The sequence below is a fragment of the Armigeres subalbatus genome, chromosome 3, assembly GCF_024139115.2.
Source record: "Armigeres subalbatus isolate Guangzhou_Male chromosome 3, GZ_Asu_2, whole genome shotgun sequence".
Classification (NCBI taxonomy): Eukaryota; Metazoa; Arthropoda; class Insecta; order Diptera; family Culicidae; genus Armigeres; species Armigeres subalbatus.
Genome location: NC_085141.1, coordinates 354251198 through 354268782, shown reverse-complemented (window position 1 = coordinate 354268782; position 17585 = coordinate 354251198). Strand labels below are relative to the sequence as shown.

At 38.2% G+C, this 17585-nt stretch overlaps 2 protein-coding genes across 4 annotated transcripts in view; one reads left to right on the top strand and one right to left on the bottom strand.

The window, feature by feature from the left end:
• LOC134226108 (xaa-Pro dipeptidase) overlaps positions 1-17585 on the top strand; it is a 445683-nt gene that overhangs the window by 380613 nt on the left and 47485 nt on the right. For all 3 annotated transcript variants that reach the window (XM_062706662.1, XM_062706663.1, XM_062706664.1), the window contains 2 exons: positions 9025-9086; positions 9161-9205. In XM_062706662.1, the coding sequence (XP_062562646.1) occupies positions 9025-9086; positions 9161-9205 (107 nt within the window). The remainder of the gene's footprint in view (positions 1-9024; positions 9087-9160; positions 9206-17585) is intronic.
• Positions 6955-8375, bottom strand: LOC134223243 (uncharacterized). The gene is made up of 3 exons (XM_062702388.1): positions 8124-8375; positions 7701-8069; positions 6955-7639 (listed from the first exon to the last, which is right to left on the bottom strand). Exons 1-3 carry the CDS (start codon positions 8196-8198, stop codon positions 7463-7465), a joined length of 621 nt encoding a protein of 206 aa, XP_062558372.1. The 5' UTR covers positions 8199-8375; the 3' UTR covers positions 6955-7462.

Sequence of the window (17585 nt, the reverse complement as noted above, 5' to 3'; positions counted from 1 at the left end):
TTCTTTCTCACTTATCACTTCTAACTTCTATCTTTGTACTTCTTACTTTCCACTTCTCACTGCTCACTTCACACTTCAAATTTCTCACTTCCCACTACTCACTTCTTACTTCGTACTTCTCATTTCTCACTTCTCACTTTGTCCTTCTCACTTTAAATGTCTCACTTCTTACTTCTCACTTCTATTTTTTTCAATTCTTACTCCTTATTTATCACTTCTCATTACTCACTTCTCGCTTATCACTTTTCAATTCTAACTTCTAACTATATCGTGCTTGCAACTGTTTCTGACAAAATCGAGTTAGCGAGGTGAAAATGCATTGGAAAATTACTTCGATTTAGAGAATATCGCATAAGGGAGAATTCGACTTACGGAGGGAGTGCAGTATGCTAGATTCAAGGAACTTTGAATTTCATCGAGTAAGGGGAAATCACGAGTTACAGAACATCGATTTAGGGAGAGTTCACCGTATTTATTCAAATGGTGGATAATTCCTTTTTTGAAAGCAAGCACGTGCTTAAAAGAGTACATACCTATATTTATTTATTTATTTATCTTTATCTTCAGTATCAACTATACAGACTGGTTTAAAACTTATATGCTAACTAAAATTATGCGTTAATGTAGGTTTAGATGGCACTTTGCTACAACTTAAATCGAACCAATCAATATCGTTGAGGAAGTTGAAGCAACGTTCAAACGGGTGATTTTGCCCAAACATTGTGGAGTGTCGGGCAGAATGGAAAAACTGACGTTGCCAGGAGCGACGAGCTGGAACATGGAAGTTAACTTGCAGCAAAAGCTCTGGGCAGTCCAGGACCCGGGTGGTTGTTTAGCATGTCAAATGCAGGGCTGGTAGCAAGTCACTTTTTAGTGACTTGGTCACTATTTTGAGCCTAGTCACTAAAAAGTCACTATTTGCATCCAAAAGTCACTAAAGTCACTATTTTTCGGAAAATGGTCACTAAAGTCACTATTTTCGCACCACCGTTTGTAAAAAAAAGTTCAAAATAAAATTCATTTGTACCTACCATTATCATCAACCAAATCAAATGTAAATCTGTTAGCAAAATATATAAAGTTTGAAAATTGCTCCAAGGCCGTCTTATGAAAGGCAGAGTGGATTCGAACCATGGACTTCGGGATCGAGAGACACACAGACAGACCACACAGCGAAGCTTGGGCATACGTTCAGGCAACGCCGTATATAAAGCGCAGGATTGTTACGACTACGAGGATTTCGCTGTTTTTGCTATTCACGCGGATTTACATAACGATTGAGGCTTCGTGCGGATTTAGTTTTGGGTGGAAATTTAATAAATAAGGAGCGTAGGGTTTTGATTTCGATAGCAAAATGTCGTTGAGAAGGGACTCCACATTTGAAGTCTATGCTTACCCAATTTTTGGATATTTCCAAGCCATTATTGAATGCATTATACTTTTGAGCACTCGTTTAACAAGCATTATAAGGGTAAGAACTTCACTTGTTGTCATTTTTCATCGTTTCAGAATATCCATTTTGTTTTGTCACGTCAATTTTGACATAATTCAGAGATATTTCTTGGTTTCTGATTGATTAACCCCTCTACGACGAACCACACAGCATGATATTGTCGGCGTAGCACCACATTAGAATTCGGACATCGGGACTTCCGAACCGAAGTTTCTTCCGAAGTTTTATCTGTCAAACTAATTGATGCGTTGTTTAGCGCATCTTTAGGCGAATCCAGCGCACTACAAGTAGTGTAAGTTGCCTTATCTAGAGCAAAATCCATCTTCGTTATAAAAAGCTTCCTAACTTTGTTTCTCTTAGAGGACCTTTCACTGTAATTTCTGTAGCGATGACCGCATAAATCTATATGTAAAATTTCGTAAAAATTCCGCCTTGAATTTGGGAAATAATTTTCGGAAGGTTTTCCTTAGGAATTCACCAAACAATTTCTACAGGAATTCTCAAAAAGATTTCTACCGGAATTCATGAAAAAATCCGCTTGTATTTGAAGGAGATTTTTTTTTTCAGGGATTCGCGGAGAAGTTTTTATAGCAATTGACGTGAAGTGGATGAGACAGCAGGAATGTCTACAAAATATTCTGCCTTGAATTTATGGTATGAAAGAATTTCCGGAAGTTTTTGTGCTGACATTCGCCATCGGATTTCTGTTGGAATTTCCGTTTGAACTCCTGGAGAAAGATTTCAGGATTGAAGTATTTTCTGCACAATTTCTGAAAAAAAAATCCTAGAAAATTTCACTAGGTTTTCCACAGAAAATCAACTTCCACTGAAATTTCTGAAAAAAATCAGAGTTTTCCAAGCAATTTCTGCATCAAATTCAAGATTTTGGATCACATTTTACGAAACTTGAAACTTAGGAAACTTAGGTTCGGTAAAATTCATGTTATATATAAGTTAATGTTTTTAATGAAACCGAGATCAGGGTTTCAAAAAAAAAAACAATGGTAAATGGATTCTATATGTATTTAAATTTGTTTCAATTAAAAATGTTATTTTTAATTATTAAAAATCGTATTTTAAAAATGTCATCATAATTTTGGATTCTTTAAGTTTTTTTAACAATTTTTCCTTTTAAAGATTCATAAGCTTTGTGATTCCAAATAATTCTCTGTCTAGTAATTGATTAGATCATTTTAATTCCATTTCAATTCCTGTAGATTTTTGCCGAAAAACCGTGTTAATTCAACGTGCCAAAGCGAATGTTGTACACTACATAAACGATAAACATTAGCGAAAGCCCAATCCAAAATATCGTTCTTGCACTTTTTCATACTGTCTTGCAGCTGAATCATCTATATATGGTGAAACTTTTGGGAATATATTTTGACGAGACAATATTTTTTGATCGATAGTAAAAGACAGCGCAAAATTTGTTACACTTCATTCTGCCTTTTTCATACACAAACTGCAGTTCAACGAAAAACTTCGAGCTCATGTTAAACTTAATTACCACAATGCTGTAGAATTTGCTTCAAAATCGTTGTTGAAATTATAAGCATGGTTTAGTGTAACAACTTGTAACTCGTTACCTGCTCCCGTGTGTTACGGAATAAGGTTTACCATGGTCATATTGCTAGCCTCTGGATGTCCCAACGAATACCTTCCTCAATATCCAACTCTGTGGTATTTATGATGGTGTCGCCAAGTCGGTTGTCCCCTGCTAAGATCCATCCTCTCCCTAGTTACGATGAAGATGCACACGGCTAGCAGTAGTAATCCTCATGATTTTGTAATTTTTGTCTTTTCTTGATTTCTGATAGCATTCTAATAAGGATTTGAAAAAAAACATGATATCCCTAGTTTCCGATCTACTACGAGTTACTCAGTAACAATACGAATGCAACTCAGCTCATTACCTGGTTAGTACTTCATACAAAAGTCACTATTTGGTCACTTTTTTCGTCATCGTTGGTCACTAAGTCACTATTTTGAACGGCATTTATCGCTACCAGCCCTGCAAATGCAAAAACTCTCTGCAAATATACGCTTCGCTGTCGAAGGGTTCCTAGTCTCAATGGTTTATTCCACGGTAATCGTCTGAGGGCAAAACGAACGAAATTGTGTTGGACCCTTTCGATTTGCGTCGCCTGGATTTCGTAATAGGGCGCCCACACCTGGACAGCATATTCGAGTATACTTTGCACGAAGCAGCAGTATAGTCTTTTCAAGTAGTAAACGTCATGAGCATGAGCATGAGCATGATTGACCGCCCACGGTTGCTACTCCGTTATTGCCAGGTCAGCTGTAATTACACAGAGAACCAACAGATGAAGTTTGGGACTAACATCATCTTCAATGTGTAAGAACTGGTGACCCAAAAATAAGCAATACCAGCGCCGGCCGTGTCCGAATGCAGGTCAATTAGGGAAAGGGGAGGAAATTGTTGACGTGATACTCGCTTTGATAGAAGCCGACGAGTCATCTGCACTTCCACGAGAAATCACTGGGATGTTGGATATATGGGGTAGGGAGTGTGGCAGGGTTCGTTTTGGTAAACGGTATGCCGTGTATTGCGTGTAGTTTGATCGATGAAAACAAAACTTTTTTTTATATTAAAGGCCGCACAAAGCAGAACACAATTTCGGTGATCGGCTGATCGTTCTGCTTACCGCACAAAGCAGAACACAACTTTGATGACCGGCCGATCGTTCTGCTTACTGAAGAAAACATATCTGGATTCGATTCAAACTTTACCTTTATAATTAATTCACTCACACGCACGAAGCAGAATAAAATTTCGGTTACCGGCCGATCGTTCTGCTTACCGCACAAAGCACAACAAAATTTTCGTTGACCGGCCGATCGTTCTGCTTACTAAAGAAAACACGTTTGGACGCGATCTCCGATCGTTCAACGTTCAATGCAAAACACGAACAAATCTGCACTCAATATATGTTCCACTGATGATAGATCAACAAAGTCGAATGTTTTTTTTTTTAAATCTACAGACATTAAAATAATATTATTGCCACTATTCCAATTTTCTTCCATATATTTTCTCGCAAAAAATATTTGATCATCAGTTGATCTGTTTTGTGTAAAAGCTGCTTGGTGGAATCCTGGATCTCCTGGATATTTTTTCAGTCTTTTTACAAGCCATTTAGCATATATTTTGCACCTAAAATACTTAAAGTTATACGTCTAAAATCTGTTGGTAATTTTGCTCCTTTCTTTTTTGGAATTGGAATTTGAACTGATGTCTTCCATTGTTTTGGCATTTTGTTATCTATCCATACTTTCCTTATAATTTGATATAGTTCTTCTACATTTTCCTCATTACTATATTTAATATATTCATTTCTTATTTTATCTAATCCTGTTGCCTTACCGATTGCTAGTTCATTTATTATATCTCTTATTTCCTCTCTACTTCATTCTTCCGTTAATTCTTCTTTATCTTCTTGAGTTATGATTGGGTATCCTTCTGTTAATTCTAATTCTTCTACCCATTTCTTCATGTTTATCAATGGATTTCTTGGTTTTCTTTGTCTTGTAAACTGTCTTAAATATCTGTATGATCTTTTAACTCTATCTCCAATTTCATAATCTTGTAATTCATTGTAAAATTTCAATATTCTTTACTCGTAGTGTTCATTGACTGTTGTTTTGTATTCCTGTTTCCTAATATTAATTTTTCATTGAACCATTCCATATTTATTCCTTTATCTTTTGCCGCTCTCATTGTTTTCCTAGATTTTAGTAATGACTAAAATAAATACTCCCCCTAAACAATTAGAAAATTCCCATAAAAAATAGAAAATTGCAAATAAAGAAATCAGGGTAGGAGCAACAAATAAATATAAAATTTTCACAAATAAAACAAAATTTCCATAAACAATTAAAAATTTTCCTCAAAACAAAAATTAATAAGCACTTTTAAAAGCAAAAATTGTAATTATAAAAGAAGAATTCTCCATTCTCCGCTCTCATTGTTTTCCTAGCTTTTAGTCATGACTAAAATAAATACTCCCCCTAAACAATTAGAAAATTCCCATAAAAAATAGAAAATTGCAAATAAAGAAATCAGGGTAGGAGCAACAAATAAATATAAAATTTTCACAAATAAAACAAAATTTCCATAAACAATTAAAAATTTTCCTCAAAACAAAAATTAATAAGCACTTTTAAAAGCAAAAATTGCAATTATAAAAGAAGAATTCTCCATTCTCCGCTCTCATTGTTTTCCTAGCTTTTAGTCATGACTAAAATAAATACTCCCCCTAAACAATTAGAAAATTCCCATAAAAAATAGAAAATTGCAAATAAAGAAATCAGGGTAGGAGCAATTAATAAATATAAAATTTTCACACATAAAACAAAATTTCCATAAACAATTAAAAATTTTACACAAAACAAAAATAAATAAGCACTTTTAAAAGCTTTTATAAAAGAAGAATTAACGTTTATTTATTAATACTAGAGTGCTTTGAGAATAGGTCGTATGTGCAAAAGAGAGTCTCTCTTTGCCTCCATTCTCTTTCGATTATTACAGATCTATAATAAAGTTTACTTCAGATTTCTTGGCAGATATCTAAAGATTATAGCTTTGTCTAGCGTTCTGAAGTGAAAATGTGGCAAAATATGCAAAACTAGCTTATGTACAAGCGAAAGAGAGCGTGAACGAAGAGAGCCTCTCTTTTGCACATACGACCTATTCTCAAAGCAATCTAGAATATTGAATTACTTGAATAATTATAAATGAATGATTAAATAGCACTACATAAAATGAATACGTTTTTATTTTAATTCAACGATAGATTCTACAATACAGTAATATCCCGATATTATCACCCCCTGGTGAATTTTGGGGTGATAAAACCAGGTATGTGACAAAATTGGAAAAAAACATATTTCCAATTTTTTATTTTTTTCACCAACTATGAATCATTGTATGCCTTGGAAAGGCCAAATACGTGAACGGTACCCGTTATTTCTTGTCGAATGAAAATCAATGTTGTTTGTGGTATTCTTTACGAAAATAAAAAGAATTACATTTTTTTTGGGGTGACAAAATCGGGTCGAAAACGTGACAAAATCGGGACGTGATAAAATCGGGTCGAAAACGTGATAAAATCGGGGGTAGACAAAATCGGGGAGTAACAAAATCGGGTCAACACTGTATTACTTATCAATCTTAAAATGTTACAGCTATATTTAACGATTTGTTTTGTTATTATTTTGAATAATGATTTTCTTATTGTGTTATTTAGTTGATAAAATTTGGAATATGTCTTCAATACTATGAACAAAATTGAATGAAAAATTATTAATTTGAAAAGAAAATAGAGGGGAAAAAACAAAACAAATTAAGTGTAAGATAATAAGGAATTAGGTAATTATTATTGGGTATTATATGTTGGTTACTAAACGAGTTTTTTTTCCTTTATATTTTTGATTTCAATACTGTGGTTTCAAGTAGTAAACGTCATTTAAATCAAAAATCGTTCCGGCGTATGAAGTCTAGTACTGTGGAAGCCTTGGTAGTAGCCGTTGTAATATGTTCAGCCTTCTATCAAAAGATCGGATTAGGAGTGATCCTGAGCGCTTATTCACAAACTACTTAATGCTTCATGGATTGGGAAAGTATCTGTCTGAGCATTACAGCCTGTAAAAAAAAAATAAGTACCCATCTATACAAAAAACGTTACGAGGGAGTGGAAGAACAGATGAAATTTTGTTGTCTCCGGATTATCAAGTACCATCTATATTTGGTTATGTTCACCATGATCTGCAGTAATCTGACAAAATGGCGTATTACGTCAAATGGCGTAAATTTCACTTTCCCAGATGACGACAGTGCTAGCTTAGCTCATTTGATTAAAACTATTGTTGGTAAATTACAGCCATATGCTTTGAGAAACCCCACCCCTGCGATTTATTACTTCTCTGGAGACTTAACAAGTCCGTTAAAAAAACCGTCATAGCATGTTCATTTGCAAACAATCAAGTTTATCCCATCGATAAATCCACTATACCAACGGCCCGCACCGATCCAAACACCTGCGAATGCATAACGGTTTGATTCTTCTCGTTGTAGTATCGCATATCCAGTCGATAATCACCGGCAGGCAGAAACTGTGGTGCCATAGATTCGTCAATTCTGAAATCTTCTAATGCAATGACTCCCTAAAAAAAATGCCATCGAATTACTCAAAACGGATCCACTCAATTACTATCTATCACTCACCCTGTACGGACAACCACTGTGGACAATCGATGGATTATTTTTCTCTATGATGCTCACGATGTACATAGCCGTTTGATCCATGTCCAGTATGTTACTCCCACCGTTGAATCCTTTATTCCTATACTTCTCCACATATTTGCACACGTCGAAGGTGGTCTCCATTAGGAGCGGTTTGTAGGTCTGATGGTACTTGTAGTACATTGCGAACGTCAGGAAGAGACGATCGACCTGATCGACTTCGATGCGGAACAGCATCTTGGACGGCTGATCGCGGTACAGCTTCAGCCGGCAAGTCACGTTCCACGCTATTTCGTAGGGCAAATCGACGCAAATCGCTTTCGTCAGTCTGATCTTGAAGGCTGCTTTTCCCTGGATTCGACAGTCTATCAGCGATTGGAAAACCTTAAATTCTATGTAAATTACCTCATTCCGCGAGAGCGGCTTCTGTGCGGGATGAGCGCCAACAGTAGTCAATAATAGTAACAACAGAAGGAACATGTCGTCACCGGAGGACTCAGGGAGCTTATGCACAACAAGTAGCAACTAACGACTGGGTCTACCGATTAAATAAATTGCATAAAAATATATCAACTATGCAGGTGATACACGTGCAACCAATTGGATGCTGTCTACACACCAATAATGTTATTACGGAGTACGGTAAATAGAATATAATTGCCGTCGGACTGATGATATCAACAGAGTTTATCGATGCGTTCAAATCTGGAAACATCCAGTTAAAATCATAACCAGTAGTGTCGAAGAATGTCATTGGCATTCATTTGTATGATTTTTCCGAGAACTTATTCCAGATGTAATAAATCGGTTCATGAGGTATGACGAACCTATAGAGCTTAGATGTTCCTATAATTTTCTCTAGCAGGGCATTGATGTAATTTGAGGCGTGAAAGGTGAAATATCATTTAATTGACAATTATCATATCGCACTTGCGTACACGTGTTGTCGGACAACTGCAACTTCTGCAACGCAGACCCTAAACCGATCAACAATCGTTTGGTCCTAATCCGTTCAACAATCATTCCGAACGTCAATCAGTGCCCATCGTACACATCGCAGAGAATAACGGATGAGTGAAGCTCGATTATAACGTTTATTGTCTAGATAAGATTCAATTGATTGCGAGCAGTACGTTCATTGCATTGTTTCTTCCAATTTGGTGTAATTGGTACTGCAGTCATCCAAAACAAACTACGATTTGAATAAACATAAATTTACTCTTGCGCTGAAGGTCTATATCAACAGAAATCGAAATGATGTCTTCACCATCATCTGATTGGATATTTGTCTATCTTGCCGTTTCAGAGTGGCCCAAACACGGACAGTGGATTGCAAGCAAAGCCGGCCGACTTCAAGGGGATCGAGAAGTAAGATTCTAGGATAAAAAAAACTGTTACTGTTTGTATAATTTATCTTTTATTCTTCTACCGCAACATTTTAGGTTCGTCGTTGACTCGGATATTCTGTTCCCGGTAATTGCTGAATGGTACGTACAATTATGCTATGTTTAGTTCAAGCAATAGGAATTGATCAACTCTGTTAAATTCCATTGATTTCCCAAAATTTGAATGTGCTCAACTTTTTGTGCATTCAAGTGAGTAGTGGTGGTCCAGTTGAACTGCTCAATCCTATGCAATAGACATATGTAATTGTTCAGGAAAAGTCGAAATAAATATCAAACCACTTTGTCTCAAATGGAAAATGACCGCATGTGAGTCCCTTTTTCCTTGATAATGGGACTCATATGCGGTCATTTTCAAATTTGGACAAGTAGGTCTGATGTTTGATCCTCATTTTCTCCATTTGAAGTTTTTTCATATGGGACGATCAAAATGGGACAAGTAGGCCTGATGTTAGATCCTCATTTTCTCCATTTGAATTTTTGCCTTTCTCGTATACTAAGTATACGTAAAGGCTATATGATCGCTCCAAAAACAAACTTTTTATAGAAGGCCCGGAGACCCATAGTGTTATATACCGATCGACTCAGCTCGATGAATTGAGGTGATGTCTGTGTGTATGTGTGTGTGTGTGTATGTGTGTGTGTGTGTGTGTGTGTGTGTGTGTGTGTGTGTGTGTGTGTGTGTCTGTGCGCACCCGCCCAAAAAAAAATGTCACTCATTTTTCAGATACTTATCCTCAACCGATTTACTCGCAACAAGTTGCATTCGACGCAGGATACTCTACCATTGTTTCCTATTGAAAACTGGCCAGATCGGACTATGGGCTCGAGAGTAATGGCCAAAATACTATTTTTATAATGCAAGAGAAAGGCACCATCACCGCTTGGTGGATTAGTCAGGGTTTTTTCATATGTGCGATCATAGGCAGCCCATCTTTAATTCCTTTATTGCCCATTTGTCTTGTTATTACCATTACTCAACTGAAAAAAAATCAACTAGTTTTCAATAATGGTGTGATTGCAAAAACATGGTGACTACTTTTCGCATTGTAATAATTGTAGATAAATGAGTGAGGTAGATTGAGGCATCGTAATCGCGTATAAATTGCATGTGGTTTATTGTAACATTTTTTCGACTTATGCACAAGGTTTTTGGAATCAAATTTGCAGATTTTGAAACACTGGATGTGGAGTAAATTCCAATAATAATTAATACAAGTATTCATGAATTCCAGAAGATTTGTAAATGCTACATGATCTTAACAGTGGAACTGCGTTTAACATTTCAAACGCGAATTCAAAAAAAAATCTTATGTTGAAGTTCGAGAAGGATAGATTTTTCGAAGTCCTATGGAATCAGATTAGGATACTTTTCTATAATTTCGAAATTAGGTTATTTGAAGAGATATAGGAGATTGTGAGTTTATTATATTTTGGAAGAATTTTCTCTACAAAATACGAATGATTGTTAGGACGTTTTCTGAAATAGGAAATCATAAATATCTTACGTAATCAAGAAAAAAAAACTATTGATAGTTTTTGGAAGTTTTAAGAACACTCTAAACTCTCTAAGGAACTCTGACCGTAGTTGGCAGTGTAATAGAAAAGATATATACATTTTATCATACAATGAACAACTGAGTGAAATCACCAAACCAGAATATCCACAACACTTGAACACTACATTCTGCAACGACAAGCCGATACACTGCCGGACAGATCACCTTAAAAGTCATACGTTTCAATGTGGAAATAAGGAAAAATGAAAGGTTTCAAATAAGGAAAAATGAAAATTGTTTTTTTAACTCTCTTTAACTCTCTTTCAGAAGGGAGCCGCAAGTGGGTCATGGAAGGACCAAGCCCTCCTGACACCCCTTGGTCCTTATTTACGCCGATTATATTAATTGTAGTATTGTACTTCCAGTTGAAAACCGAAGTGAGCTCTCGCGACAATCGAGTTTTCTCCCATTACCTTTTGTCGCAACTACGTCGCGACTAGTGCGCATCATGGCGCACGACAGTGGCATAGATGCGCACTAGTCGCGATGCAGTTGCGACATCAGGAAATAAGGAAAAACTCAATTCTCTCGAGAGCTCACTTCGGTTTTCAACTGGAAGCACAATATTAATTTTCAAACTGCTGCGACCAAGTGTTGCTTGATTTTGTAATGAGCGCGAGTGGTGCTCGCATAAAGTGCTCAGTGCGACCAAGTGTTGCTTGATTTTGTAATGAGCGCGAGTGGTGCTCGCATAATGTGCTCAGTACAACTTTGCGTTGCTTGATTTTGTAATGAGCGCGAGTGGTGCTCGCATAAAGTGCTCAGTGCGACCAAGTGTTGCTTGATTTTGTAATGAGCGCGAGTGGTGCTCGCATAATGTGCTCAGTACGGATTTAACAATGCTGATTTTTATAATGAGATGCTCACATATTGTGTTCTGTATCGGCGAATTCAGCTTTAGCGGTAAAGTATATAACAGGCTGGTGAAACCTAGTGGTATATTAAAACAAAAGAAAAATGTTTTAAGATCTTTATAATTTATATTTATTATATTGTTTATTTATCAGTTATCTATATATCCAATTATCACCTCAACTATCTAAGGTATACTAAAATTGTTACCCGCATTTGATACCCGGTAGGTTGACAGCTTTTCTCACTTATATTTGGTACTTAAATATAATTTTGGAATTGGAATAACTACATTCCTATTTCCAATTCACCCCTCGCACCAGTTTTTCATCTATGTTTACTTGCAGCAAGTACTAAAACATAGTTTTCGAATTTGTTGATCACTTATTTAATAAAATGTGCGCCTTAATGTCAGAGCGTCTATTGTGGCAGACATTTCTAAACTCTACCGTGGTTCTCCTTAATGTATCTGCCCATTTAGGGTGAAAGGTTCTTGTTTAACAAATCCTAATTATCGGCAATTGACCTTTTTTATGGGTACATGATTTTTTTTGTTCAATTTTTGAGTATGTTGTGTTTATAGTACCTTTCTGTTTTATGCCGGATTGTTCCATCCCAGCAATTAAATGTGTAATTTTGAATCGTAGCAATCACTGACTGCGATGAGGGGAAAAGAAAATTCATTCGATGTGTAACCGTCAACAAGAATAAATGTAATTGTTAATTCTCTACAAATTGTATTCAATTTCCTGCAAGTAGAAGAACACATCAATTGGCGACGAGGAAAGTTCTGGAATTTTCAAGAGCTCCAGAACTGAACCTGAAGGATGGCGACAACAAACAGCAACGATCAACTCCAAGAAGCGATTCTGCAGATGACCCAGCTTCTCCAGCGGTTAGCCGTTCATCAAGCAACGAACCCAGAGCAAGTATTAGAGTCATTGTCAACGAACATCAGCGAGTTCAATTTTGATCCGGAGAATGGCACCACTTTTGAAAAATGGTTCGCCCGCTATACGGATTTGTTTGAAAGCGACGCACGAAATCTTGATGACGCAAAAAAGGACAGCTTTTACTACGGAAGTTGGGCACTGCCTCTCATAGTCGCTACGCCAATTACATTTTTCCGAAACTCCCGAAAGACGTGACGTTTGCTGATATCGTTATGACACTCAAGTAAATTTTCGGCTAGCACGTCCGTGTTTCATCAGCGCTACCAATATCTGCAGCTGATGAAATCTGAATCGGACGATATCATCAGTTATGAAGGCAAAATCAACAGGGCGTGTGAAGAGTTTGAGTTTCAAGATTTAAAAAAATCGATCATTTCAAATGTTAGACTTCGTTTGCGGCTTCAATGCACCGAGGTACGCAGATATCAGAGCGAGACTTCTTTCTCGCATCGAAAGTGAAACGGTACAAGCACCAGTGACGATTCAAACTTTAATTGACGAATTCCAGCGGCTCGTCAACCTCAAGTCAGACACTACAATGATCGAACATCCATCAAGTTTAAAAAACTCGGTCCACAAAATTTCAGAGAAGAAACCAAGCAATATGCAACGTCTACTGAAAACGAAAACAAGTCAGGACCTCGTACACCCTGCTGGCAGTGCGGTCAGATGCACTATGTTCGCGACTGCACGTTTTCTGACCATCTCTGCAAGGTGTGCAATCGCGTAGGTCATAAAGAAGGCTACTGTGGCTGCATGAAAAAGTCTTCAAGAGACTGTTCAACTCAATCCCGAGAAAAGAAGCAGTTTCAGAAGAAGAAGACGGGTTTCAAATCACAATCTAGAGGAATTTTCGTAAATCACATCGCAAACACCACTCGCAAGCGCAAGTATGTGACTATCATCATCAACGACGTCGCTATTTCGCTCCAACTAGATTCAGCAAGTGATATCACAGTTATTTCCAAGACAACGTGGCAACAACTTGGACGACCAAAGCTTTATCCACCATCAGTTCAAGCATCCAACGCATCCGGCGGATCACTCGCTCTCAAAGGCGAATTTAATTGCAAAATCACTCTCAACGGTATGGTCAAACGTGGCCAGTGTTTCGTGACGTCATCACCGGATCTCAACGTTCTGGGCATTGATTGGATTGACACATTCAACCTGTGGTCAATTCCCTTCGATAAGCTCTGCAACCAAGTTGCAACAGTCTCCACACCGTGTTCCGATGAAGTAACAGCTCAGCTTCAAGCCGAACATCCGGCGGTTTTCAATCAATCGTTGCAATAAAACAAAGGTAAAGCTATTCCTCAAGCCTAACGCTAAGCCCGTTTTCTGTTCGAAGCGACCAGTTCCGTTCAACACGATATCACTGGTGGATGAAGAGCTGACCCGTCTTCAGTCCCTAGGAATCATCACGCCGATCGATTTCTCGGAGTGGGCCGCTCCGATTGTAGCAGTACGCAAGCCAAACGGTAAAGTTCGTATCTGTGCGGATTATTCCACCGGACTCAACGAAGCGCTGGAGGGCAACCACTACCCTCTACCTACGCCGGAGGAAATTTTTGCCCAGCTCAATGGAAGCGTCGTATTCAGCATCATCGATCTCTCCGACGCGTACCTGCAGGTGGAAGTAGATGAAGAATCAAAAAAGCTTCTCACCATAAACACACATAGAGGACTCTTTCAGTTCAACCGCCTGGCACCAGGGGTGAAGTCGGCACCTGGGGCGTTTCAAAGATTAGTCGATAGCATGATTGCTGACATTCCCGGTGTTAGAACGTTTATAGACGATGCTATAGTATTTGGTCCAAATTGGGAAGCTCACAAGGCGTCGTTAGACATGCTATTGCAGCGTCTGGAAGAATATGGATTCCACGTCAAGCTGGAAAAATGCCGGTTCTTTCAAACAGAAATCAGCTACTTAGGTCACATCGCCGATCGCAACGGCATTCGTCCGGATCCAGAGAAGATCCAAGCCATCGCCTCCATTCCTGCACCAACCAACGTATCCGAGCTGCGATCGTTTCTAGGAGCCGTAAACTTCTACGGCAGATTCGTTCGCAACATCCATGAGCTACGGCATCCGCTCGACATGCTACTCAAGAAAAATGCGAAATGGCAGTGGAATTCCGATTGTCAAAAATCTTTTGAACGATTCAAGCAAGTTCTGCAGTCCGATATGTTGCTGACGCACTATGATCCAAAACTACCAATCATCGTAGCAGCGGACGCTTCAAGCACGGGCATCGGTGCAGTAATCTTCCATGAATTTCCTAACGGACACCTGAAGGCAATCCAACATGCATCAAGATCCCTTACACCTGCGGAACAAAGATACGGCCAACCAGAAAAAGAAGCTTTAGCTCTTATTTATGGCGTAACGAAATTTCACAAATACCTTCTGGGGCGGCGATTCACTCTTCTCACGGACCACAAACCACTTTTATCCATTTTTGGTTCGAAGGAGGAAGCACTACAGACGTTTTTGCAAGTTTATCGATCAACTCCAAACACTGGTCTCGGTGAAAAATCTCCTGCCGAAGTGATGTTTGGACGACGGATCCGTACAGTTTCATCGATGATACTACCACCAAACCATTCAACAACAGATCTACAATCTCAATTGAAAAGGCAAAACGAGCGTTTTAACAAGAAACACGGAGCAGTTGCAAGGCAATTTTTAACCGGTGATAAAGTTTATGCTCAAGTTCACCAAGGAAATTCTTGGCAGTGGCAGGCCGCCACGATAATCGAGCGCATTGGAAAGGTGAATTATAACGTGCTCCTAGAAGATAAGCAACGGCTCATTCGTTCGCACAGCAATCAACTCAAGCATCGTGCGGTCGAATCTGTTCCTGATCCTGTTCTAAATCAACGTATAAGTCCTCTATCAATATTCTTCGACGGATTTGGATTAGATGTATCTTCGCCGGTACTGCCAATAATTGCAGAGAATCCGTTGCCCGCAGACGCTGATCCGCCTATCCTTGAAATAGGATCAGACGAGTCCGAATATTTTTCAGAAAGTAGCGATGAAGAACAACCTCAACAACATCCTGTATCAGTTCCGACTCCTGTAAGGGAACGACGGCAGATCCGGGTACCAGCTAGGTTCGAACCATATTGGATGGCTTAAGGGGGGAGATGTTCCATCCCAGCAATTAAATGTGTAATTTTGAATCGTAGCAATCACTGACTGCGATGAGGGGAAAAGAAAATTCATTCGATGTGTAACCGTCAACAAGAATAAATGTAATTGTTAATTCTCTACAAATTGTATTCAATTTCCTGCAAGTAGAAGAACACATCACGGATGAAAAAAAAATAATCTCGATGCCTTCCTTTGAAATATTTTGATGCTCGCCGTCTGCCAACCAAATACAACGTTAGCTGGCGTTAGTGTTTTAGAATGTTACTTTCCATAACAAAACTAAACCTGAGAAGAGGGGGAATGTGTGGCAGTGAAATGGCACTGCACACAAAAAAAAATCGTTGGTAAAAGTCAAAGAAACGTTAGTAAAGTTAAGAAAATGAGCTAGTGGTTTTCAGTAGAAAGTTTAGAATTGTTAAATCTACAATTGCCAAAATGTCATTTCAGGAAGAACTTTGAAATGAGACAACATATTCAAAACAACAGTTTCCTCTTAAAACTAAGTGTGTATTTTACATTCGAATCAAATAGTGATTCTTTCAAAATAACAAGTAGTAATTATGCATGTCAGTTAAAATTGTCAAAATAAAATTTTAATTAGTCGAAATTGATTATTTTGCTTTATTGATTTATTTGATTGCATTTCATAACTTTTATTACAAATATTGAATATGCGGATATTCTTACGTTTCGATTTGGAATCTAATCGTTGCTGCTGCTCTTTTTGCTGATAAAGCAAGGAAAGATCTTATACATTTGCTCGGGCATCTGGGAGGATTACCTTTTCAACATGAAATTTCGTTTTCGTCTTTTTAGGCCAAACATTCCTGCATTGACGCACCTGAGAAATAAAACGTCCGTCATTCAAAGGGTTCATCACAAACACAAAATTTTCACAAACTTACCAGTAAATATAGTTTTATTATAGCCGTTTATCTCAAAGCTCAATCGTGCACCAACTCGTTCAGCTCAACAGCAGATTGGTATACAGTTACGGATGAGTATGTCCTACGGTGATTGCATTCGTCTGCATGTTTATGTTCTGGTTCTTGAATATTATTCTATTTGGCACCGGCTGCCCCTGCAGTTTCTTAACTTTGCTCCGGGGTGTCATCGTTTTGCCCTTAAATCGCATTGCCAAATCCTCCATTATACTGCCATCGTCGATGAGGCCAAATTGTGTACATTGGATCTTGATTCTGAAAAATAGATTTCTGTTATCACTAATAACATATTACACACCAAAGTAACAGGATATGTACCCAGAATCCAAACCGACGACGGAATCGCTATTAATTCAAGTGTAGCTGGAATCAGGTATCTCGTCTCAGTGCTTGATGTCGGCGGTAAGAGACTTTCAGTGACTGCTTGAAGATCGAAACAGCGGTATCGGGAAGAAGCGTTAAAAGTCCGGGGTCCGCAGAAAACTGGGCCCTCCACTCTCCCAACACAATAAATAAAGATATTTTAGTTACTAGATAAAGATTGTCGCTGTCGTCGCTGTCCGGAACATCTTTTGCTGGCGAGGATAGGGGAGCTAAATGTCAAAGAAGGAAAATCCATACGATTTGACAGGTATGTACCACACATGTTTCGGACAGCAGAACAAAGGGAACCGAAGCGACAATCTTTATCTAGTAACTAAAATATCTTTTCAATAAATACTCGTGCACTCACGGACGGATATAACGGGTAATTTTTTTCGGCTAGAGACACCAGTGTTCTACTCGTACACGCGCGGAAGGAGCACTACTTTACGTCTTCCGGAACACGGGTTGCTTGCGGTTGTTGGCAATCCACTGGAATCTCGGATCCGTCATCGATTGACGACGAGTTATATTTTTGTTTTGACGTAAACTACGTCTAAGGGGAAGACTCGGATACAGGGTGACAAATGAAAATTTCCAAATTTGAGACCGTCACGAAATCATGTAAGATTT